At 41.5% G+C, this 26639-nt stretch overlaps 1 protein-coding gene across 2 annotated transcripts in view; it reads left to right on the top strand.

Moving 5' to 3' along the window:
* The window catches only part of SLC6A16 (solute carrier family 6 member 16), a 42533-nt gene extending 16111 nt beyond the window's left edge, over positions 1 to 26422 (top strand). Inside the window, exons 2-12 of one of the 2 annotated variants that reach the window (XM_086353546.1) lie at positions 598 to 1091; positions 1529 to 1686; positions 1875 to 2001; positions 2214 to 2389; positions 2625 to 2735; positions 2912 to 3153; positions 22450 to 22636; positions 22978 to 23179; positions 23321 to 23480; positions 25418 to 25580; positions 25791 to 26422. In XM_086353546.1, coding sequence (XP_086209672.1) covers positions 598 to 1091; positions 1529 to 1686; positions 1875 to 2001; positions 2214 to 2389; positions 2625 to 2735; positions 2912 to 3153; positions 22450 to 22636; positions 22978 to 23179; positions 23321 to 23480; positions 25418 to 25580; positions 25791 to 26051 — 2281 coding nt within the window. In that variant the 3' untranslated portion in view covers positions 26052 to 26422. Of the gene's footprint in view, positions 1 to 597; positions 1092 to 1528; positions 1687 to 1874; positions 2002 to 2213; positions 2390 to 2624; positions 2736 to 2911; positions 3733 to 22449; positions 22637 to 22977; positions 23180 to 23320; positions 23481 to 25417; positions 25581 to 25790 lie in introns of those variants that run through there. The other variant, XM_086353545.1, reaches the window with a different exon arrangement.
* The last annotated feature ends 217 nt before the right edge of the window (positions 26423 to 26639 follow it).

Here is a 26639-nt window from a genome sequence, read left to right as displayed (position 1 = left end):
TTTGTGCTTTGAATTTCAGTGGTGGAAGAGACAGAAATGGGTCTTCCCAGTGGTGCTAGTGGTAAATAACCCACCTACCAATGCAGGAGACATAAGAGATGCGGGTTTGATCCCTGAGTTGGGAAGATCCCCTGGAGGAGGGCATGGCAACCCACTCCAGTATTCTTGCCTGGAGAATCCCATGGACAGAGGAGCCTGGCAGGCTACAGTCCATAGGCTTGCACAGAATCGGATATGACTGAAGCCACTTAGCACGCACACATGCATGGTAAAATCTGGGATTTCCCAGGTGGCTCAGTGGCAGAGAATCCATCTGCCAATGCAGGAGATGTGGGTTTGATCTCTGGGTCGGGAAGGTCCCCTGGAGGAGGGCATGGCAACCCACTCCAGTATCCTTGCCTGGAGAATCCCATGGACAGAGGAGCCTGGCGGGCTGCAGTCTATGGGGTCTCAAAGAGTCGGACACGACTGAAGTGACTTAGCATATACACACAGGGACAGAAATGGAAGGTTTCCTTAGGAGGTGTTGAGGATTGTTGTGTAACTCAGTCATCTTTTTACTTTAAAACCTAAAATCTAGTTTTTGGTGTCCTTCAGGTCTACTCACAAAATCAAATCCTCCCTTGCGAAAGTTGGAGCTGCTCCTGAAAGTCTGCCTGAAATTACAACAGACGCCCAGGCTTCAGGAACATCATTGGCCAAAGTCTCATCTGCTGAAAGCTCCCCCGGAAGTCACGCTTTGGAAGACAAGGGCACGGCCACCTGGTCTCTGACAGCCTGGGTCTCCGAGGTCCAGGCTTTTGAGGCCCGGGCTGTGAGGGCTCAGGCCTGGGAGACGCAAGCTTTTGAGGCTCAGAGCAGGGCCAGCCATCCCAAGGCAACCCCTGTCACGGAGGCAGAGGCTGCCCCAGTCCTAAAACAGAGACTCTTAGCTGAGAAAGTTCAGGTGCCAGAGAAGGAGAAGAGTGAAGTCCTCATTACTCGTCCATTCTGGTCCAACAAGGCTGAGTACCTCCTGGCCCAGATGGGCTATACCATGAGGCCGGCCAGTCTCTGGAGTTTTTGCTACCTGTGGCTTCACAGCGGAGGTGGTAAGTCTGGGTACCAGGAACCACGGATCCACAAGGGGCTAACAAGATGGAGGCCTGTCTAGACTTCAAACTCCCAAGGTCTCTGGGACCTGTAGAGGATAAAGACTTGGTATTCTGAGCAGGATAGGAGTCAGATGCCTGAACGTGAAGGATCATGAGAGGGGTTAGAGGTACAGAATATCTGAACAGGAGGATGGTGGGGCTAGAAGCCTGGGTCAAGGGTGGAGGTGAAGACTAGATGTTTGGGTCTTCCAGGAATTAGAGACCAAAGAACTGGGCGCCTGGAACTGTAAGGGATGTGGAAACAGTTGACCCCTGATACCTATGCCCCTGAGGGAGGTCACTGGTGGGGAACGAGTTTTTCTGTACCCATGAAGAAGTCCAGGTACCAAAAAGCCAGCTGGTTCTGAGAGCTCCTCCTTGAATCCCCTGTACAGGCATTTTTCTCATCATCTACATCTTCTTGCTGTTCTTGATCGGGATTCCTCTCCTCTTCCTGGAGATGGCAGCTGGCCAGAGGATGCGTCAGGGCAATATTGGTGTGTGGAAGGTCATCAGCCCCTGGATTGGTGGTGTAGGGTATACAAGCTTCATGGTGAGGAGTTCTGGGCTTCCCAGGCCTACCCTTTACACCCCATCCCCATCCTAACCCTCATCCTGGAATGGGTCCCAAGACTGCACTTCCATGGGTCAGATCCCTTCAGTCCCCCAATCCTCTGTCAAATCCCCTCCTTTTTCCTGATCCCTCCCTTCCTCCCCAGCCACCTCCTCCCTGGCCCCTAGGTGTGCTTCATCAACGGCTTGTTCTTGAATGTGGTCACTGCCTGGATCCTCTTCTACTTGAGTCAGTCCTTCCAGTATCCTGTCCCATGGGAGAAATGTCCCTTACTGGAGAACGCCAGTGGCTTTGGTGAGGAGGAAGTGAAAGATGAGAAGGGGGAAACAGAGAGGTAGGAGGAAATTTGGAAGAGGAGAAAGGAGCAAGGAGTGATAAAGAAGAGGAAGATTGTGGAAGGAAGAAGAAATGGGGGGAGGGGAAAGGAAGAGGGGGAAGGGGGGGGATAAAGAAGAGGGGAGGGGTCATCCTGTCTAGCAGGCATGTCCAGAGCCAGGTCCCCTCAGATCCTGAATGTGCACGGACGACACCCACCCTGTACTTCTGGTACCGGATGACTCTGAAGGCCTCAGACAGTATTGAGGATGATGGGCCACCAGTGTTCAGTCTGTGCCTGCCTTTATTCCTGTCCGTGTGTCTTCTTGGTGTTTTCATGCTTAATGGGCTCAAGTGGACTGGGAAGGTGAGCCACCATTTTTTTTATATCTTGACATTCTCAGATGCTTTGGTCCTCACCTAACTTTGTTACTCCTTGGTTTCCTAATTTTTCACTCCCTCTGACTTTTTACTCCCAGTAGCCCCTGACCCCTGCTAGAAGCTGTCTTCTAACTCCTCCTTATTTCTGATTCAGAACTTTTGATTTTGCTGATTATTTGTTGACTCCCACTGGTACATGCTTTGTCCCACTCTCAATTCAGGTAATGTGCGTCTTGGTATCAAGCAGCGGTCTCATAATGCTCTGTTTTGTCGTGCGGAGTATAATGCTAGAAGGGGCAGTATTTGGCCTTCACTATATGACAATTGTCAAGGTAAGGTGTATCTTCCTCATTCCCCTCTCAGGCTTTGGAGGACATTTCCTGCTTATTCTTAGGGCATCCTTTCCCCATTATCTCTCTCTGTGTCCCCTCTCCCCCATTTTAACCCTTTTAAGATTCTCCTCTCCTTCTTTGACATCTTCCCTTAACACTTGTCTTCTCCCTTTTAGATATCAGCTATATACAATGTGAACGTATGGCGCGGAGCAGGGAACCAAGTCTTGTGTTCCTTGGGCCTCGGCTTTGGCTCCATTATCTCCATAGCCTCGCACATTCAATCATCCAGCAGCTGTCTCAATGATGCCGTTATTGTGGCTCTGGCTAACCTGATCTCCATGATGCTTGTCACACCTTTTATCTTCTCTGTCTTGGGCTTCTGGGCCACACAGCTCACGCACCGCTGCAATGAGAAGTAAGGCCAACCTCTTAGTTGAGGATCCCAACCTCAGGGAACTACAAAACACAGGGAGCCTAACTTAAAGTTTCTACAAAGACCTACATTCACACATCTCAATCTCAGGTGTACTTGCAAGCCTCTACTTTTCCCTAGAGTGAAAAACAGACAGTAGAATCCCTGTCATATAGTATCCTTCTTAGAGCCCTTTTTTAGTCCTAGAAATCTTCAAACTCTGAGAATGCCAACTGTTTACCTCAGAGTACCACCACAGAGATATGAAAGCATTCAAGGTTACTCCAGTCCCAGATCGCATCCAGAACCACAGTCATCTGTAGAACTCTCCACTTCTTGAATGCCTTCATTCTTTACCGTCAGCTCCTAAATTTAGGGATTTCTGTTGGTCTGTCATCAGTTCAGTTCATTTCAGTTGCTCAGTTGTGTCCGACTATCTGCCACCCCATGAACCGCAGCACGCCAGGCCTCCCTGTCCATCACCAACTCCCGGAGTTTACCCAAACTCATGTCTATCGAGTCGATGATGCCATCCAGCCATCTCATCCTCTGTCGTCCCCTTCTTTTCCTGCCCCAAATCTTTCCCAGCATCAGGGTCTTTTCCAATGAGTCAACTCTTCGCATGAGGTGGCCAAAGTATTGGAGTTTCAGCTTCAACATCAGTCCTTCCAATGAACACCCAGTCTATCATACTTAACCCTAAAAGGACTCTCAGAACTAAAGCCTTTATTTTTAAATTATTTTTATTCTTTAATTCATCCCCATTTTTAATACTTTAGGCATTAATTTCAAAAACACTCATCAAACATTTAGAAAGTACTCCTTGTATAACATGAAGATTGGACAGGTGAATCAGACCATAGACCTTGCCTTCACAGAGTTTTAAGATTTGGAAGGAGAAGGGGAGGGGAATTAGATACTTGATTATATGGTCTTAAACTCATGATAACGAGGAGCAGAAGTCATGGGGAGGACAAAATACAGAGCTATTCATTCCTCCTAAGCTACTCAGAGAAGAACTCCCAGAGGAGGCAAACCTAAGCTGAATTTATCGCTGGTAATCCTAATCCATGCAAATGGCCACTGTTTTCCTTCTAGAAGGCTGGGCATATTCAGACGCACACCTGCAAGAGTTCTCTAATATATATGTTTAAGAATGGAATTGCTGGGTAGGGTTGGCACACCTATAGACTTAACATACGTTGTCTGATTTTCAACATGGTTTATGATAGTGAGAATTCCGTGTATTTCACTTTCTGCACAACACTCGATTAAGCTTGGTCAAACTTTAAAATTTTGCCAGTCTGGTAGGAGTGTAATGGTATTTTTAATATTTTAAAAAACATTTATTGTATATTGCATACATATAGAGGGACTTCTAATTATTACTTCTTTCCTCCTTCCTAGAGGTACCCATTATCATGACTTTTATGATAATTAGTTCTTTATTTTCTTTCCATTTTCTTATATGTATGCTTATCTAAGCAATATAGTTTAATTTGAACATTTATACAAAGCAGTAGTTTAATGTATCCATTTATGTAGTCTAATTTGTTCATTTACATACACATATTCTTTGTATTCTTTTGTGTTTTACTTTTTTAATTCAACCTGTCCTTGAAAGATTCATCCGTATTGTTGTATCTTCCTCTGCTGCTGCTGCTAAGTCACTTCAGTCATGTCCGATTCTGTGTGACCCCATAGACGGCGGCCCACCAGGCTCCCCCGTCCCTGGGATTCTCCAGGCAAGAACACTGGAGTGGGTTGCCATTTCCTTCTCCAATGCATGAAAGTGAAAAGTGAAAGTGAAGTCACTCAGTCGTGTCCGACCCTCAGCGACCCCATGGACTGCAGCCTACCAGGCTCCTCCATCCATGGGATTTTCCAGGCAGGAGTACTGGAGTGGGGTGCCATGTATCTTCCTCTAGTCTGTGCTTTTTTTAGTGCTGTATAATATTCCAGTAAATGAACATACCACAGTTTATTTACCCATTCTACTACTAGTGAATGTTTGTACAATCTTTCTAGTTTTTGGCTATTGAAACAATGTTTCTCTAAACATTATACATTTTCCTCAGTGCACTACCTCTGTGTACATTTTTCAAGGGTATATAAGTATAAGTGAAATTGTTGGAGTGTAGTTATCTATTACTGTGAGACATATCACTCCAAAAGTAAGTGGCTAAAAACAGCAGTGGTTTATTATTTCCTTCTGATTCTGTGGGTTTACTGGAAAATTCTTCTTCTGGGTGTGGGTGGGTTAACTCACATGTCTGCATTCAGCTGGGCCCAGCTGGAGCAGCACTGCTCTGCTGTGTATGGTGGTAGCTGGGCTCACTCTGCTTGCACAGTTGGCGGGTCAGCAAAGGCTGTTCTCTCCAGGAGGCCTCACCTTGTGGCTAGCCTAGGCTTCCTCATATGGCAGCTCACAGAGAATAAAGGTGGAATCAGAAAAATGTCTTGAAGCCTAAGCATGAGATTGCTCCAGTTGTCACTGCTGTTACTTTTTTTTGGTCAAAGGAATTCACAAAGACATCCCAGATTCAAGGAGTGGAAAAGTAGACTTTGTCTCTTGATGGGAAGAGCTGTTAAATATCGTGACCATGTTTCTTCAATCTACTGCATCTATCTTCTGCTTCACTAGATAATGCAAATTGCTTTCCACAGTGTTTCTCTGTGTCTGTCTGTCTCTCACACACACCCATTGCTTAATTCTGATACTAGAATATGGCTTCCCTGATGGCTCAGTGGTAAAGAATCTGCCTGCAGTGCAGGAGACACAGGAGTCGTGGGTTTGATCCCTGGGTCAGGAAGATCCTCTGGAGGAGGAAATAGCAACTGACTCCAGTGTTCTTGCCTGGGAAATCCCATGGACAGAGGAGCCTGGTGGGCTATAGTCCATGGGGTAGCAAAGAGTAGGACACGACTGAGCGTGCATGCACACACACACTACACTGATCCTATGTTCCAGTGTTCACTGACAACTTGTCTTTATCCTGAATTTTATGGCCAGAATGCTGTGTTCAAAACTAACTTGGGCTAGTTCTTTCTCCTCAGTTCAGTGTAGTTACGTTATTCACTTGAAATACAGTTATGTTCATTTGTTTCTGTTTGTATGACATTTTAGGGCCCCTAATTTTATTTTATTAAACATTAATATGGATTCCAAAGACAAAATTATACAAGAAGATACAGAGAAATGTCACTGTCCCAGATAATCACGGTGGTGTGATCACTCACCTAGAGCCAGACATCCTGGAATGTGAAGTCAAGTGGGCCTTAGAAAGCATCACTACGAACAAAGCTAGTGGAGGTGATGGAATTCCAGTTGAGCTATTTCAAGTCCTGAAAGATGATGCTGTGAAAGTGCTGCACTCAATATGCCAGCAAATTTGGAAAACTCAGCAGTGGCCATAGGACTGGAAAACGTCAGTTTTCATTCCAATCCCAAAGGCAATGCCAAAGATGCTCAAACTACCACACAATTGCACTCATCTCACACGCTAGTAAAGTAATGCTCAAAATTCTCCAAGCCAGGCTTCAACACTTTGTGAATCTTGAACTTGCAGATGTTCAAGCTGGTTTTAGAAGAGGCAGAGGAACCAGAGATCAAATTGCCAACATCCACTGGCTCATGGAAAAAGCAAGAGGGTTCCAGAAAAACATCTGCTTTATTGACTATGCCAAAGCCTTTGACTGTGTGGATCACAATAAACTGTGTAAAATTCTGAAAGAGGTGGGAATACCAGACCACCTGACCTGCCTCTTGAGAAACCTGTATGCAGGTCAGGAAGCAACAGTTAGAACTGGACATGGAACAACAGACTGGTTCTAAATAGGAAAAGGAGTACGTCAAGGCTGTATATTGTCACCCTGCTTATTTAACTTATGTGCAGAGTACATCATGAGAAACGCTGGGCTGGAAGAAGCACGGGCTGGAAGAAGCACAATCTGGAATCAAGATTGCTGGGAGAAATATCAATAACCTCAGATATGCAGATGACACCACCCTTATGGCAGAAAATGAACCAAAGAGCCTCTTGATGAAAGTGAAAGAGGAGAAAAAAAAAAAAAGTGAAAGAGGAGAGTGAAAAAATTGGTTTGAAGCTCAACATTCAGAAAACGAAGATCATGGCATCCTGTCCCATCACTTCACAGCAAATAGATGTGGAAACAGTGAGAGATTTTATTTTTGGGGGCTTCAGAATCACTGCAGATGGTGACTGCAGGCATGAAATTAAAAGACGCTTGCTCCTTGGAAGAAAAGCTATGACCAACCTAGATAGCATGTTCAAAAGCAGAGACATTACTTTGTCAACTAAGGTCCATCTAGTCAACCCTATGGTTTTTCCAGTAGTCATGTATGGATATGAGAGTTGGACTATAAAGAAAGCTGAGCACCGAAGAATTGATGCTTTTGAACTGTGGTGTTGGAGAAGACTCTTGAGAGCCCCTTGGACTGCAAGGAGATCCAACCAGTCCATCCTAAAGGAGATCAGTCCTACGTGTTCATTGGAGGGACTGATGTTGAAGCTGAAACTCCAATACTTTGGCTACCTGATGCAAAGAGCTGACTCATTTGAAAAGACCCTGATGCTGGGAAAGATTGAGGGCAGGAGGAGAAGGGGATGACAGAGAATGAGATGGTTGGATGGCATCACCGACTTGATGGACATGGGTTTGGGTGGACTCTGGGAGTTGGTGATGGACAGGGAGGCCTGGCATGCTGCAATTCACGGGGTTGCAAAGAGTTGGACACAACTGAGTGACTGAACTGAACTGAACTGACCTTCACCCAATTCTCAACCAATTCTTCAACCCTATTCTCACCTGTCCTCTGAAGAAAACTCATTATTTTTTACTTTATCCTTCTTGTATTTGTAAAAATAAGTAGAAAAATGTGTATCTTCTTATTTACTTTCTTTCTTACACAGAAGATGGGATACTATATATACTCTTGTTTTCCAGTTTTAAAGAATTTAAAAAGATATCCTAGAAATCACTCTTTCACATTTGTTCCTTTCTTATTAATTTGCCTTAGGCCTAGTGGTATTGCCTGCCATTCTGTATATCTGCTATTTTTCTATACTTCATAGAGTTCTCATTGCTGCTATTAGGAGAGCCCTTATTATGGTTAATAATTGGACACCATTGGGATTAAAATCATTTTCTCTTTGAAAGATTCCATTAAGATAATGAAAGTACATGTTACAAAATTGGAGGAATTTATATATTCTGTACACAGTTGATTTTTGCACAGTGCAAGTTTGAATTGCACAGGCCCACTTATACATGGATTTTTTTCAATAGTACTACACTACTACATGATCTGCGATTGGCTGAATCCATGGATACAGAACTGGATACTGAGGAGCTGCAGATGTGGAGGTCTGACTATAAGTTAAAAGTGGACTTTCAACCGTGCAGAGGGATGGCTCTCCCAACATCCCATTTTTAAAAAATAGATAACTTTCAATGAGCTTTTTTGAAAAAAATTTATTTTATTTTTGGCTGTGATAGATCTTTCTCTAGTTGTGCCACAGGGGCTTAGATGCCCTGCAGCATGTGGAATCTTCCCAGATCGGAGACTGAACCTGTGTCCCCTACATTGGCAGATGGATTCTTAATCACTGGACCACCAGGGAAATCTCTAACCCCCATTTCGTTGAAGGATCAACTACATGTTATTTGGAATATGTAAAGAAATCTTTCAACTCAATGAGAAGGCAAACAACCCAATAAAAATGTGCACTTTTTACAGTCTAATTAGAATTAATATTTTAACACTTTAAGTGACATGTAAAACTGTATAATCATAATAAGACCCTTTGTCTTCCCCACTTTGTTTTATGGTTGTCATATGTACCACATACACTGAAAATTCTATCAAACAATGTTATACATTTTACCTTCAACTGACATACGTATTCTCCAACTTAAGAGGAGAAAAATACCCTGCTATATTTACCTGGATATCATTTTTGTTGCTCTTCCTTAGTTTCTGAAGTTTGAATTTTCCCTCCAGTATTATTTCCATTCCATCTGAAAAACTTTTAGCATTTCTTTAATATTAAAGATATGTTGGCAATGAATTTTTTGAGATTCTTTCATCTAATAATGCCTTTTCAGTTCAATTCAGTCGCTCAGTCGTGTCCGACTCTGCAACCTCATGAATCGCAGCACTCCAGGCCTCCCTGTCCATCACCAACTCCCAGAGTTCACTCAAACTCATGTCCATCGAGTCGGTGATGCCATCCAACCATCTCATCCTCTGTCGTCCCCTTCTCCTCCTGCCCCCAATCCCTCCCAGCATCAGAGTCTTTTCCAATGAGTTGACTCTTCACATGAGGTGGCCAAAGTATTGGAGTTTCAGCTTCAGCATCAGTCCTTGCAATGAACATCCAGGACTGATCTCCTTTAGAATGGACTGGTTGGATCTCCTTGCAGTCCAAGGGGCTCTCAAGAGTCTTCTCCAACACCACAGTTCAAAAGCATCAATTCTTCGGCACTCAGCTTTCTTCACAGTCCAACTCTCATATCCATACATGACCACTGGAAAAACCATAGCCTTGACTAGATGGACCTTTGTTGGCAAAGTAATATCTCTGCTTTTCAATATACTATCTAGGTTGGTCATAACTTTCCTTCCAAGGAGTAAGCATCTTTTAATTTCATGGCTGCAGTCACCATCTGCAGTGATTTTGTAGCCCCTCAAAATAAACTCTGACACTGTTCCCACTGTTTCTCCATCTATTTCCCATGAAGTGATGGGACCAGATGCCATGATCTTGGTTTTCTGAATGTTGAGCTTTAAGCCAACTTTTTAACTCTTCTCTTTCACTTTCATCAAGAGGCTTTTCAGTTTCTCTTCACTTTCTGCCATAAGGGTGGTGTCATCTGCATATCTGAGGTTATTGATATTTCTCCCAGCAATCTGGATTCCAGCTTGTGCTTCCAGCCCAGCGTTTCTCATGATGTACTCTGCATATAAGTTAAATAAGCAGGGTGACAATATACAGCCTTGACGTACTCCTTTTCCTATTTAGAACCAGTCTGTTGTTCCATGTCCAGTTCTAACTGTTGCTTCCTGACCTGCATACAGGTTTCTCAAGAGGCAGGTCAGGTGGTCTGGTATTCCCACCTCTTTCAGAATTTTACACAGTTTATTGTGATCCACACAGTCAAAGGCTTTGGCATAGTCAATAAAGCAGATGTTTTTCTGGAACCCTCTTGCTTTTTCCATGAGCCAGTGGATGTTGGCAATTTGATCTCTGGTTCCTCTGCCTCTTCTAAAACCAGCTTGAACATCTGCAAGTTCAAGATTCACAAAGTGTTGAAGCCTGGCTTGGAGAATTTTGAGAATTACTTTATTAGCATGTGAGATGAGTGCAATTGTGTGGTAGTTTGAGCATCTTTGGCATTGCCTTTCTTTGGGATTGGAATGAAAACTGACATTTTCCAGTCCTGTGGCCACTGCTGAGTTTTCCAAATTTGCTGGCATATTGAGTGCAGCACTTTCACAGCATCATCTTTCAGGATTTGAAATAGCTCAACTGGAATTCCATCACCTCCACTAGCTTTGTTCATAGTGATGCTTTCTAAGGCCCACTTGACTTCACATTCCAGGATGTCTGGCTCTAGGTGAGTGAGGATTTTACACTTGTTTCTTGGAGGAATTGTGTGTTGACAATCCTTCTCTTTCAGTACTTAAAAAATGTACTGTTTCTTTCTGGTCTCCATTTCTGATGAGAAACACAGTCACTCAAATTGTTGTTCCCCTGTATATAATGTGTTGTTTTTCTTTGGCAGCTTTCAGATTAAAAACAATTGTAAAAAACTGAAGTATAGTTGATATACAGTGTTGCTAGTTTCAGGTATACAGCAAACTGCATACACAAATCCATATAATCCAGATTTTTTCATGTTTAGTTTTCATTTGTTTGATTTTGATGTGTCTAGGCATAGGTTTTTCAGGTTTATCAACTCCTGTTTAAGTTTCATTGAGATTCTTGAATCTAAAGTTTTATGACTTTGACCAAATTCCAAAGTTTCAGGGAACTTTTTCAGCCAGGCCACTGACTATTTCTTCTGTCATCTTCATTCTGTTATTTAGCCAGTCAAGTGAATTTTCTGTTATTGTATTTTTCAGTTATACAATTTTCCACTTAGTATTTTTCTTGTATCTTTTGTCTGCTGATAGTCTGTCTTTCTACTTGTTTCAAGAGTGTTCACTCTGACTTCTCAGAGTATGATTATAATAATTGCTTTAAAGTCTGATAGTAAAAACTTCTATGTCATTTTGGGGTTGTTATGTATTGATTATGTTTTTCCTTGTGGCATATTGAGATTTTCCTGATTCTTTATACATCAAGTAATTTTGTGTTGTATATAGTTATTTTAAACATATATGAGACTGTATCAATTTTCTTTGGAGAATTTTTTTTTTTTTTTTTTTACAGTTTTATGAGAGAACTGCCCTGGCTAGATTTATGTTGTAAGTTTCTTCCCATCTTCTGTGGGCTGTGGTTCCAATGTCAGTTCAGTTTTTAATTTCAGTGCTGTTTGGATCCATTTAGTTGTGTGCCACTAATAGTTTGGAAGCTGGGCAGTGATATACCTTATTTTCTAGTTGTCCCAGTCTTTGGAATGCTGTTCAGGGTCAGATATAACCCTGTGCTACCAAGAATTTCATATAACATTTTATGGGGTCGCCTTCTTCAGCTCCTTCTTATCTGAAGTCTCCCCAACACTTTCCAGTTCTTAAGAAGCCCTGCTACTTGGCTTTCTGCCTAGAAAACTAGAGCTTTAGTTTCCCTGCTCTGCTACTCATTTCATCAACTCCATCTGCCTCCAGGGCTACATATTGAGACAATAGAAAAAATATTTAAAGTAACATGGATTTTCCTCCCTTATGCGTGTACTTGGAACCACAGTTTATTTGGTCAGAGGAGGATTTCCATCTCAGATGTATAGGTGCTCGTCCAGCCACCTCTGTCGCTGCAGGATTGTCTGACATGTTTGATAAAACAGAAAAGAACAAGAAAAATTAGGGGATTTCTCTTGTTCTCTCTGAAATTTGAGGCCTCTATTCCTTGGGCCAGAAATATCAGACTTTTCTCTTGGAATTATGTCCATACTCGATAGATAGTTCTTGGTTTCAGGCTACTTTTGAGTCCAGGTCAGGAGATGTTATTGGGAAAAATCATTGTAAATTCACTGCTAATACAGTGGTACTTTGAATTTGGCTTTCCTTCTCTGAGCTACCTGTCGCTACCACTTACTTTTCAGAGTCCTTTCGTGTACAGGACTTTCAGTTGCATCAGATAAAAGTAGGGTAGAATGTACATCTGAACTCTGTCATTTCTGATGAGAAGACATTCAAAAAATGTTCATCCTACTTGGAATTGGCTAAGCTTTGTAACTTTGTAAATGTGTATTTTTCACCAACTTTGAGAACTTAACCATCATTCTCTCTTTAAATATTTTTTCTGCCTCATTCTCTCCTCCTTTTTGAACTCTAAACTACGTGTATGTATGTTAAACTCTGTTACATCCTGTAAGCCCCTGAGGCTCTGTTCACTATGTTCTAAAATATGGTTTCCTGCTCCTCAGATTGTATAACACTATTGATCTATATTTAAGTTCACCAACTTACCTCCGATTCAGTCCATCCTAGTACTTACTTATCTTATAACTGGAAGTTTGTACCTTTTGACTGTCTTCATCCAGTTGCTCCTGCCCCCTGCCCCGATGCATCTGGTAACCACACATCTCATCTCTTTTTCTATGAGTTTCTTTCTTTTTGATGTATAATTGACCTACAACACTGTGTTCATTCTTGGCACATAACACAGTAATTCACTATTTCTCTACATTTCAAAATGTAAGTCTAGATATCATCTTGTCACCATACAAAGATATTACATAAATATTGGCAGTATTCTCCACATGGTACAGTTTATACCTATGACTCATTTATTTTGTAACTTAATCTCCCTCACCAATTTCTCTCCTGCCTTAACACCTCCCTTCTAGCAACCATCTGTTTGTTCTCTATAACTATGATTGTATCTATGACTCTGTTTCTGTTAGTTATGTGCAGTCATTTGTTTTTTAAATTCCGTGTATGAGTGATTTCATACATTTGTCTTTCTCTGTATGATTTATTTCACTTAGCATAATATCCTCTAGATCCATTTGTATTGTTGCAAATGGCAAGATTTCCTTATTTTTTGTGACTGAGTAAATATTTCATTTTACATATATATATATATATATAGTTGTTGTTCAGTCACTCAGTCGTGTCCAACTCTTTGCGACCCTGTGGACTATAGACCGCCAGGCTGTCCATGGAACTATCCCTGCTAGAATACTGGAGTAGATTGCCATTTCCTTCTGCAGGGGATCTTCCAGACCCAGGGATTGAACCTGAGTCTCTTACATCTGCGTTGTCAGGCAGGTGTGTGTTGTTTTTTTTTTTAACCACTAGCGCCCCCTGGCGGAGAAGGCAATGGCACCCCACTCCAGCACTCTTGCCTGGAAAATCCCATGGACGGATGAGCCTGGTGGGCTGCAGTCCATGGGGTCGCGAAGAGTCGGACACGACTGAGCGACTTCCCTTTCACTTTTCACTTTCCTGCGTTGGAGAAGGAAATAGCAACCCACTCCAGTGTTCTTGCCTGGAAAATCCCGGGGACGGGGCAGCCTGGTGGGCTGCCGTCTATGGGGTCGCACAGAGTCGGACACGACTAAAGTGACTTAGCAGCAGCAGCAGCAGGGCCACCTGGGAAGCTTGGTTTGTGTATGTGTGTGTGTGTATGTATATATATATATGTATATATATATATATATATATATATATATATATCTTCTTTATCCATTCATCAATTAAAATTTTTTTTTATTTTATATTGGAGCATACTTGATTAACAATGTTGTGTTAGTTTCAAGTGTACAGCAAAGAGATTCAGTTTTACCTATTATCCATTCATCTATTAGGACATTTAGGTTGAGTTCATATCTTGGCTATTGTAAGTAATAATGAACATGGGGTGCATATATCTTTTCAAATTAGTGTTTTAATTTTCTTGGGTAAATACCCAGGAGTAGAATTGCTGGATCATATGGTAGTTCTATTTTAATTTATTGAGGAATTTCAATACTGTTTTCCAGAGTGGCTGTAGCAGTTTACATTGCACCAATAATGTATAAGGGTTCCCTTTTCTCCACTTCCTCAGCACACTTTTTATTGTTGTTTTTTGATAATAGCTGTTCCGACAGGTGTTGGGTGATATCTTGCTGTAGTCTTGATTTGCATTTCTCTAATAATTAGTGATCTTGAGCATCTTTTCATGAGCCTGTTGTCCATCTGTTTGTCTTCTCTGGAAAAATGTCTACTCAGTCCTCTGCCCATTTTCTAATTGGGTTGTTTTTACGTTGAGTTGTATGTGTTCTCTGTATATTTTGGATTTTAGCCCCCTGCTAGTATATCATTTGCAAATATCTTTTCCCATACAATAGGTGGCCTTTTTTGTTTTATTAATAGTTTCCTTCACTGTGCATAAGCTTTTAAGTTTAATTTGGTCCCATTTGTTTATTTTTGCTTTTGTTCTGTTGCCTGAGAAAATACATTCTTAAGACTGATATCAAAAAGTATACTAAATTTTCTTCTAGCTGTTTTATGATTTCAGGTCTTTATGTTTAAGTCTTTAATCCATTTTTAGTTTATTTTTGTATGTGGTGTGAAAAAGTCATTCGGTTTGATTCTTTTGCTTGTAACTATCCAGTTCTCCCAACACCGTTTATTGAAGAGGTGGTCTTTTCCCCATTGTGTACTCTCGCCTCTTTTGTCACTGGTTTTGGATTGTGGTGTCTTAATTTTCATTTATCTCCTGGTATTTTAAAATTTCCTCTTTGATTTCTTCCGTGTTTAGTAGCATATTGTGTAGCCTTCGTGTGTTTGTGGGTTTTTTTTTTTTTTTAATTTTTGCAGTTTTTTCCTTGTAGTTGATTTTTAGTTGCATAGTGTTTGGTCATAAAAGATTCCAGTATGTTGTCTGTCCTCTGGTGGGTGGGGTTGAATCCTGGGCCCTCTAGTGGTTCGGACTGGGTCTCCATCAAGCTACATGGTTGGCCTGAGGCATCCCAGGACTGGTGCCAACTGACTGGTGGGTAGATCTGGGTCCTGGGACTAATAAGCTAGAGGTACATTTCCAAAATGGCACTTGCCAGCTCCACTGTCCTCGTGGTAGAATGAGTTCCCCAAAATGGCTACTACCAGTGTCTTTGTCCCCAGGATGAGTCCCATTTGTCTTCCTCCTCTCTGGGAGGCTCTCCAAGATCAGCAAGTGAGTCTAGTTGGGGCATTCAACCCATTTACGTTTAAGGTAATTACTGATAAGTATGATCCCGTTGCCATTTACTTTATTGTTTTGGGTTCGAACTTATACACCGTTTTTGTGTTTCCTGTCTAGAGAATATCCTTTAGTATTTGTTGGAGAGCTGGGTTGGTGGTGCAGAATTCTCTCAGCTTTTGCTTGTCTGAAAAGCTTTTGATTTCTCCTTCATACTTGAATGAAATCCTTGCTGGGTACAATAATCTGGGCTGTAGGTTATTTTCTTTCATCATTTTAAGTATGTCTTGCCATTCCCTCCTGGCTTGAAGAGTTTCTATTGAAAGATCAGCTGTTATCCTTATGGGAATTTCCTTGTGTGTTATTTGTTTTTCACTTGCTGCTTTTAATATTTGTTCTTTGTGTTTGATCTTTGTTAATTTGATTAATATGTGTCTTGAGGTGTTTCTCCTTGGGTTTATCCTGTTTGGGACTCTCTGGGTTTCTTGCACTTGGGTGATTATTTCCTTCCCCATTTTAGGGAAGTTTTCAACTATTATATCCTCAAGTATCTTCTCATGGTCTTTCTTTTTGTCTTCTTCTTCTGGAACCCCTATGATTCAAACGTTGTAGCATTTAATATTGTCCTGGAGGTCTCTGAGATTGTCCTCATTTCTTTTAATTCGTTTTTCTTTTATCCTCTCTGATTCATTTATTTCTACCATTCTATCTTCTAATTCACTAATCCTATCTTCTGCCTCTGTTATTCTATTTGTTGCCTCCAGAGTGTTTTTAATTTCATTTATTGCATTATTCATTATATATTGACTCTTTTTTATTTCTTCTAGGTCCTTGTTAAACCTTTCTTGCATCTTCTCAATCCTTGTCTCCAGGCTATTTATCTGTGATTCCATTTTAATTTCAAGATTTTGGATCAATTTCACTATCATTATTCGGAATTCTTTATCAGGTAGATTCCCTATCTCTTCCTCTTTTGTTTGGTTTGGTGGGCATTTATCCTGTTCCTTTATCTGCTGGGTATTCCTCTGTCTCTTCATCTTGTTTAAATTGCTGATTTTGGGGTGTCCTTTCTGTATTCTGGCAGTTTGTGGAGTTCTCTTTATTGTGGCTTTTCCTCGCTGTGTGTGGGTTTGTACAGGTGGCTTGTCAAGGTTTCCTGGTTAGGGAAGCTTGTGTCGGTGTTCTGGTGGGTGGAACTGTATTTCTTCTCTCTGGAGTGCAATGAAATGTCCAGTAATGAGTTATGAGATGTCTATGGTTTTGGGGTGACTTTGGGCAGCTTGTATCTTGAAGCTCAGGGCTGTGCTCCTTTGTTGCTGGAGAATTTGCTTGGTATGTCTTGCCCTGGAACTCGTTGGCCCTTGTGTGGTGCTTGGTTTCAGTGTCGGTATGGAGGCGTTTGATGAGGTCCTCCTTTCGAAGAGTTGGGTTGCTTTTCTGGGTGCCTGATGTCCTCTGTTGGCATTCAGAAGTTGTTTTGTGGAATTTACTCGATGTTTAAATGCTCTTTTGATGAATTTGTGGGGGAGAAAGTGTTCTCCCCATCCTACTCCTCCGCCATCTTGGTTCCTCCCTCAGCAAGTGAGTCTGACTCAAGCTTTTTTCAAATTACTGCTTCTTCCCTGAGTCCTGGAGTTTATGAGATTTTGTGTGCACCGTTTAACAGTAGAATCTCTATTTCCCATAGCCCTGACTCTCCTGAAATAAGCCCCACTGACCTTCAAAGCCAAAGATTCTGGGGTCTCATCTTCCCAGTACAGAACCTAGGGGATGGGGAGCCCCATGAGAGGCTTGTACCCCTTGCTCCCTGGGGAGAACCTCTACAATTGTAATTATCCTCACACTTGTGAGTCACCTGCCCTGGGGTCTTGCTTGTACCTTGTCTCCACTCCTCCTACCCATCTTATTGTATTTCCTTCTTTATATCTTTAGTTGTAGAAGATTTTTTTCTACTAATCTTCTTATTGTTCATATCAATAATTGCCTTGTAAATAATTTTAGTTTTGGTGTGCCTGTGGGAGGAGGTGAGCTCAGGGTCTTTGTACTCCACCCTCTTGGCCACGTCCCCCATGTAAGTTTTAGAAATAGTTGTCAATTTTTTTTTTTTTTTTTTACAAAAAGAGTTATGCTCTGCTGTTGAGATTGCGTTGAATCTATGGATCATTTTGGGAAGAACGAATAATTAACAAAATTTTGTCTTCTTGTTTAAGAACATGGTATATACCTATATGTTCTTTAATTTCTTTCAGTAGTATTCTGTAAATTTCAATATATGGCATGTCTTATAATATTTTGTAAAGTTTTTCTATAATGATTTTGTGTTTTATGTTCTATTGTAAATAATATTCTGAAATTTTAATCATTTAATTGTTCACTCTTAGTATATTGGAATATAACTAATTTATGGGTATTGGCCTTGATAAATTCACTTATTTTTGTAGCTTTAGGTTTTTATATATACACAATCACATATCTGCATATGAAGACTTTTACTTCTTCCTTTCTAACCTCTAACAAAATTATTTTACTTGCTTTATTTCACTGACTAGAATCTCCAGTAGAGGATAGAAAGAGTGAGAATGGACATTCACGCATTTTGCCATTTTCAGGGGAAAGCAGTGAATCACTAGTATGTACCATATTATTTGCAGGATTTCCTCCCCAGATGTCTTTAATTAGGTTAAGCAAGTTCCCTTATATTCCTTGTTTTGTGCAATTTTTTACATAAATGAATGCTGGAATTTTGTTATACAGTTACTCTACAACTACTGAGTTGATTGTTTATTTCTTCTGTATTTTTAGTGTGATCCATGATATTGGTTGATTTTTGAATGTTTAAACATTCTTGCATTCCTGAAATAAACTCCACTTGATCATGGTGTATTATATTTTTATCTATAGCTGGATTAAGTCTGTTGACTTTTGTTAAGGATGTTGAATCTAGGTTGATGTGCGATATTCTTCTAGTGTCCTTGCATGGTTTTACTATCAAGGTAATACTGGCTTCATAAAACAACCTGGGAAATAGCTCCTCCTTTTCTGGTTTCCAAAAGAATCTCTGTAATATTATTATTTCTGACTCAAATTATTTGACAGAATATGCCAGTGAGCCATTTGGGCCTAGAATTTTCTTTGTGGGAAGATTCTTAATTATACTTCAATTTATCTAGTATATTGTGGGGCTCTTTTTATTTCATCAAGTGTTATTTTTTAAGAACTAATTTGAAGCATTTATTTATTTTTATTTTTGGCTCTGATAGGTCTTTGTTGCTGATGGGCTTTTCTCTAGTTGTGGCATGTGGGGGCTACTCTCTATCTGTGGTGTGTGGGCTTCTCATTTTGGTGGCTTCTCTTGTTGTGGAGCACAGGCTCTAGAGCACAAGCTCAGTGGTGGCGGCACACGGGCTTAGTTGTTCTATGGCATGTGGGATCGTCCCGGATCAGAGCTTGAAACTGTGTCCCCGGCATTGGCAGGTGGATTCTTATCCTCTGTACCACCAGGGAATCTCCCCTGGTTCTTTTTTCTGTCTTCCATTTCTCTACTTGTTAGGTTCATATTTTTAAAAAATACTTTAACATTGTTTTTTTTTTTAAATAGATATTTTAATATCCCTGACTGTTAAGTCCTTCATCTGTCATTTATCGCTCTATTTTGTGACTGTTTTATTTACTGGTTTTTATACTGATCAAGGTCACATTTTTCTCTTTCTTCATTTGTTTACTAATTTTTGACTGGAGATTGGACTTTGTGAATTCTGTATTTTTGAGTGTCTGACTTTTTGTTGCCTTCCTTGAATGAGTATTGATTGAGCTTTGTTCTAGCAAGTAATTACAGTTTGATACTTTTGAGTTTTGATTTTAAGCTTCAGTAGGGTGCGTCTAGAGCCCTCTTTCCTCCAGGAGTCTCTCAGTCCCATTTGGAAGGCATGGCCCTCCTGGACTCTCTGCTGAATACCCCATTCAGATTGGATGTTTTCCAGTTATTGTTTCTACAGGAGATCAGCCCTGGGTGTTCTTTGGAAGGAATGATGCTAAAGCTGAAACTCCAGTACTTTGGCCACCTCATGCGAAGAGTTGACTCATTGGAAAAGACTCTGATGCTGGGAGGGGTTGGGGGCAGGAGGAAAAGGGGACGACAGAGGATGAGAGGGCTGGATGGCATCATCGACTCGATGCACGTGAGTTTGAGTGAACTCTGGGAGTTGGTGATGGACAGGGAGGCCTGGCGTGCTGCAATTCATGGGGTCGCAAAGAGTCAGAGCGACTGAACTGAACTGAGTTATTCTTTATATATAGCCTTGCAGATTTTCATCCTGTATGTGTGAATCTTAAAATTCAGCACACACTCAGCAGACTGGATGCAAATTTCTAGAACTCTTTTTCTTCATAACTACATTTCCTCCAGAATTCTTCCTTGGAACTTCAACTTCTTTGGCCTCCCTGAACTCCTTCTTTGTCTCCCCAATTCAGTGAGACTGCCATGGTTTACTTGTGATCTTTTCTGCTCTGCAGATTAGAATGTGCTTTCAGGCAGAAAACCAGGATAATTACATGGTGCACCTCATTTGTTTTCCTTTTCTCAGGAATCATGGAGAAGGCAATGGCACCTCACTCCAGTACTCTTGCCTGGCAAACCCCATGGATGGCGGAGCCTGGTAGGCTGCAGTCCATGGCGTCGCTAAGAGTCTGACACGACTGAACAACTTCACTTTCGTTTTTCACTTTCATGCACTGGAGAAGGAAATGGCAACCCACTCCAATGTTATTGCCTGGAGAATCCCAGGGACGGGGGAGCCTGGTGGGCTGCCGTCTCTGGGGTCGCACAGAGTTGGACATGACTGAAGTGACTTAGCAGCAGCAGCAGCAGCAGCAGCAGCAGGGATCACAGTTCTGTATTGCCTGTTATCTAATGTCTAAAAACAGTTGTTTTATACATTTTGTCCAGCTGTATAGTTGTTTAAAGTGGGAGGATAAGTTGTGCCCCTGTGCCTAATTGTGAAATTAGAATTATCCATACTGACTTTTAAATCTCAGTTACTTTTTATTTCAAGAGGTTCTGTTTCATTTTTAAAAATCGTTATCGTTGACTTATAGTTTCTTGTCTCCTGCAAATATTTCCAAGCTTGTCTTTTATTATTTAAGCATAGTAAACTTAGTTGTATTATATTTTTTTGTAATTCTAATATTTGTAGTAACTTTAGGGATATTTTTATTGTGTTATTTCTCATGATGTCTTGTTTTTATGTGTGTGGTTCTCTCCATGTCCTATTTATTTGACTATTATTTGTAAGAATTCTTTAAGGCCTAAGAAGAGGGTATATTCATCCAGATAGGACTTTTGCTTTTACTTGATACATAGGGACATTAGAAAGACTCCAACTTGAGTTTTTGTGACAACCGGGCTCAAATATTTGGGCTCCAAGTTTAAGCTAGGGCTGGCTGTGGTTATGACATTCAGGATCCTTAAAAATTTGCCCTTGTTTTGCCCTTTTCTGAAGCAGCCCTCCTTGTGTTCCCTGTGGTGTGGAACAGTTGGGTGCAAGCTTCTGGTTCATTTTTTATTATTGAAGGTGCAACCCTTTGAAATGCCAGATTTAGGGGAAGACCTTCTGTTCTGATCCTTACTTTGGGCATGCTCTGGTGCTTTTACATCAAACTATGCCTGGACATTTCAGGTATAGTTTGATGTATTTGACATACCCTTCAAGGCAAAATTGCTTTGCAAGTCTTCTTTCCCCACTGCTTTTGTTTGTACTCTGATTTTTGTCCAATACTGTAATTCCTTATTATCTTGTCAGTATTTTTATTTTTCAAGATTTAAAAATATCTTTGAGTCTTTTAAATTATTTCCAGTGAGAAGTTTGGTTCAAATATTTAACTTGCCTATTACCAGAAGAGCACATAGTATTTTATTTTCTAAAACGTGATTAGAAATGCCGCTTTATTGTTGCTGTTCAGTCTCTAAGTCATGTCTGACTCTTTGCAACTCCATGGACTACAGCATGCCAGGCTTCCCTATCCAGCACCATCTTTCGGAGTTTGCTCAAACTCATGTCTACTGAGTCGGTGATGCCATCCAACCATCTCATCCTCTGTCCTACCCTTCTCCTCTTGCCTTCAATCTTTCCCAGTGTCAGGGTCTTTTCCAGTGAGTCAGCTCTTCATATCAGGTGGCCCAAGTATTGAAGCTTCAGCTTCAGCATCAGTCTTTCCAGTGAATATTCAGGGTTGATTTCCTTTAGGATTGACTGGTTTGATCTCTGCCACTTGCATTTTGCTATTATCAACAAACCTTCCATTGAAGTTATTATAGAGCAATGAGCTGAAGTTTTAAGGATTTATAGGAATTAGCCCAAGTGAAGAATGATGGTGGGAGTTGGGTTGGTCTTGAGCATGAGAGAGCATCGCATGCCCTGAAACTGTAAGAAGTTAAGTGTGAGCTGAGTAGATCTGCAGAAGGTCATGGGATAAAATAAAGAGCAGGACCCAGATCAAAAAGTGCAAGAAGTTTCTCACAGCATAGTACAACTTCATGGGACTGTTATGCATATGGTACACTTAAGTAAATGCTCCCTGATATTCAGTTATACAAAGCTTAGAAGGTTGACTTCCACCTGTTAGTCTAAGAAAGAGGTAGGGCGTGAATAAGAGGTAGGGAGTGAATAAGAGACCCCATCATTGGAGCAGAGACTCAGAGTTTCCAAGAACTCTATAAGACTCAAGAAGACTATAGGAAAGGCTTCTGCCCCATCCCCTTAGGGTCATAAATTATCCAGGCTCATAACAATTCATGACTTTGAAGGTGGATGGCTTCTAGATTTAATCTTATGCTCTACCTTACCCAGATCAGTAACATGATGTCCTTTCTTATCTGGAAGATAAGGGAAAAGCAGATCATTTTCTAAGAAGCAAAATGATTCTATGTGATTCAACTCCTTATCCTCAGGAATACTGAAACACTTTTGAATCTGGTAAACATGGGGATACTGCCTCCTGAGGCCCAGCCACCTCAAAATCTGATTGGCAACCCAACCTCCATCTTCACATCCTGGTTCAACAGCCTCTCCAACCCCATCAAGAAGGAGGTCCTCAGCCATGTGCCTGAGTGCAACTTAGAGGAGCAGTTTTTGAAGGTCAGTAAAAATAGGTGAATGAGTCCTAGAGTTCCTTCAAAACCTTTTGTAAAACAGAAATTTCAGCTTTTGTTGGCACCAGAAAAAAAAATCCCAGAAGCACCAGGATAAGCTGCAACCTTGGTAATGCAAAGAACTATAGTTTGCAGAATGCCCTTCTATGAGTAATACTAGGTGGGATTGGTTTTCCATGTCAGAGGGTCAGCTTGGAAATCTGGTTTTCTCAGTGACACAGGGGTTTTAAGAACATTTTCAGGAAAGATAGGATATCTCTCTGTACTTTTTGTTGTTTTTGTTAAATTCAAGGACACTTTAACTCCTGCCCTTTCTCCCCTTCACAGATTAAGGAGAGCACAAACTTTGCTTTCCTGGCCTTCGTTGAAGCCATGTCTTTCATTCCTGGGTCTGTCTTCTGGTCCTTCCTGTTCTTCCTAATGTTGCTGAATCTGGAGATGTCCACCATGATAGGGATCATGGACAGCATCATTACCTCTCTCCAAGACATCTTTATTTCTGTCCAGAAATATACAAAGCTGTTTACAGGTACTCTGACCTACATGTGTATACCCATCAATGACCCTGACTTCATTCAGATTCTTATCCAGCCCTAGTCTATCACCTCTGCCTAGCCCTTGTTACCCAGCCAGACCTCTGACCTTGATCTAAATCCAATGTTCCCTCCAGTGGTTGTCTTAATGATCATGTTCCTGTGTGGCCTCTTCTTCACTCGACCTTCAGGCAGCTACTACATCAGACTGCTGACTGACTACTGGACAATCCTCCCTATAATCATCGTCATCATATTTGAAAACTTGGCTGTGAAATGGGCCAGAGAGGCTAGCAGGTGATAGCTTGGGTCTATAGGGAAGGTTGACCCCTTTCTTATTGCCTGCCTCTATTTTCACTTGACAACAGTGACATAGGGACCCTTAACTTCAGGCAACTCCAGGGCCTTCTGAGAAACCTTTTTATTCATTCATTCATTTAACATATTTCTGGGGTGCTTAATATGTGCTGGGAACTGTTTCAGTAATCAAGGACAGAGCATTGAGTAAAACAAGCATTGAGTAAAACTCCCTGTCCCCAGGGAGTTTACATTCTAGTGGTAGAGATTCATAATAATAACCAAATGAACAAATACAAATGTCAAGAGGTGATAACTGACAGGAGAAAAATAAAAAAGTGAGATAAGATGATCAAGAGTGGGAGTATGTGCTATTAATAACTTTGATAGGATCACAGGGAAGGCCTCTCTGGTAAGGTGACATTTGAGCAGACTCCTGAATGAAATGAGAGGAGGAACCATGAAAAAATTTTGAGAGAGCATTCCAAGTAGAGAAAACAGTAAGTACCAAAGCAAGAGGAAGCATCATTCCTGAAGTTTTTGAGCAATGAGGAAATCAGAGATTAGAATAGAATGTTACGAGCTGACACCAGAGAGGTAATGGGAGATGATGTAGGACTTTTTAGCTATGGCAGGACTTAGTTTTTTATGTAGAATGAGAGAGGAGGTATGGAAGGGTTTTGAGAAGGGGATTGACATTATCAGGTTTGTTTTTTCAAAAAGATACCTATGATTGATTATTGTATGGTAAATAGACTATGAGGAATCAAGAGTGAAGCAAAGAGAGCAGTTAGGAGCTATTGTAATATTCCAAATGGGAGCTATTGAATGGCTTGGGCTAAGGTGGGAGAGGTGTAGATTGAGAGATGTGGTCTAATTCTGCAAGGAAAAGCTACTAAGGAAGAGGGAACAGGATAATCAGGAACATCAAGCATAACTGTGGAAGGAAGAGTGGGAAAATCCAAATAAAATACAAGGAATACAAACAACTCCCAGGCCCAATTTTTAAACAGGCAGATGTGTAGTCATCTACGTGGTATAATTTAAGGGTAGAAGTTTCAGGTGGCAGGGTTTTCAGCTAACAGTGGTTCTTGGAGTCAGTTTACTCATTCATTAACTCACTCACATGTATCTTGAGTCTTTCTTTGTGTCAAGAAAGTCTTGTGGTACTGGGGTACAAATGAATGGAATAAACTCCTCCTCTCAAAGAGGGCAGAGTCCAAGGAGGAAGACATGTATGAGCAGACAATCCCAGTACAAGAAGGAAAGCCTATAGTAGAGGTAGCCTGGGACATTTAGAGGCATCTGGAGAGTCGGGGAAAGCATCCTAGGCGAGAGGATGGTTGAGCTTAGTCTGGACAGATGAATATGCAGACAAAGAGGGAGAGAGAAGGGCACTCTAGACCAAAGGACCCCATTTGTGTATTCATTGAGATTGAGAACATGCAGTAAAGGAGGCTGAATATATTGGCTGGAAGAAGCTAAGAAAAGCTTGCGACCCCATAGACTGCAGCCTACCAGGCTCCTTTGTCCATGGGATTTTCCAGGCAATAGTACTGGAGTGGATTGCCATTTCCTTCTCCAGGGAAGAAAAGCTGAAGGAGGGCCAAATGTTACTCTTTTAGAGTCTGTGTTGTTCACTATGGATACCCAGCAACTAGAAGAATCCCTGGTATGTCATAGACACTCTCATATTCACAGTGAATGAAAGGGACTTGGCCTTTATCCTGAGGGCACTGATATCCATGAAATGTTTTGGAGCAGTAGAGGAATGTTTGAAATTTTTTCTTGAGTAGGGATAGAAGACTGACTGAGAAGAAGATAGAGGATGAGGCTTGAGCTGAGGCGGGGGCTAAGGTCTGGCTGATCTTGTCCTCCAAGCCTGGGTAAGGCCCAACTGTAAGGCCCTTCTACAGTCCTGTGGCCCTTCCTCTCAGTTTCTTTGCAGACATGGCTAACCTGTGGGGCCATCCTATGTACTCCATCATTCGTTGGCTGTGGTCCTATCTAATTCCAGTTGTGCTGCTAGCCCTGTCTGTGACCACTGTATTTCAACTATCTCTGAAGAATATCACCTATTTGGCCTGGGACTCAAGCACTGTAAGTCACCCTCCTCAGACCCCCGACCTTCATAGGGAGTGGGGGGCTAGATTTTTCAATCCACTCTTGGTCTAAAGACTATCATCTCATTCTCCGACTCCCTGAAAACCCTTAGTCCTCTGTCCTGGTTCTCCTCTGACCTTCCCCTTCCCCAGTCTTTCCTGTTCCGGGAACTTCTACATTCTGAACCCCTTTCCCATCTCTCCACAGTCAAAAGAAATTGTTCGACAATACCCATCCTGGGGGCTGTTCACATTGTTCGCCCTTTTACTCATTGTCATCCTTCCCATCCCTATATACTTTGTATATTGCTTCACTCATGGGATTCCCTTCAACTCCACCAGCTGGGACAAGCCTGTGATATCCTCCAAGTCCTTACCCCTAAGTTTCCAACTGACACCCATTAAAGAGGTCGAAAACGAAGAAATCCTCCAAGGTGATATTGAAATTGCTGATCAACCTGTAGTGTGACTTCCTAACTATTTATTTGGCCTGACATCATATATCCCTCAAAGCAGCTCTTAATAGGCAAGTCAATATCAAATTGCAACTGTCTTTGTCTCTAGACCCAGAGCTGCTTTTATTCCCAAGGATAGGGACATTTTTGGGCGGGGTGGGGGAGCTCATGGAGCCTGGCTTTGCAGTTCGTCTCCTAGACCACATCCTCCCTGGTCACTACTTTCATTGTGTTTTCCCCATCCCTGCCTGAGTATATACACTTACCATTTTATATGCCATTGGTGATGCCTACAGAACCTGCTTCTCAACTGGTTTACCCAGTTTCTGGAATGAATCTGGAGGAATAATGCTGTTGGTCAATAAATTAGTCCACTGGGTTCTAAGCACTGGGTGTGAGCAGATTTTTTTTTTTTCTTCTTCTATAAATATCTCAGATGTTCAGTCTTCCTCTCATGAGGCTTCCATTCTTTTGAGAGCCAAATGTCCAGCCCTGAGTTCCTGCCTTTCCTTGCCATGGTAAATTAAATGCTAGATTACTCGACTTGTTTTATCCAAGGATTGACCTTGAGCCAGAAGAAACCCAGGAAATGGTGACTTCAA

This window comes from Bos grunniens, chromosome 18, assembly GCF_055505025.1.
Source record: "Bos grunniens cultivar Pamir isolate PY7600 chromosome 18, Bosgru_T2T1.0, whole genome shotgun sequence".
Taxonomy (NCBI): Eukaryota; Metazoa; Chordata; class Mammalia; order Artiodactyla; family Bovidae; genus Bos; species Bos grunniens.
The sequence above is the reverse complement of the archived record's forward strand: the minus strand, read 5'-3'. Positions and strand labels throughout refer to the sequence as shown.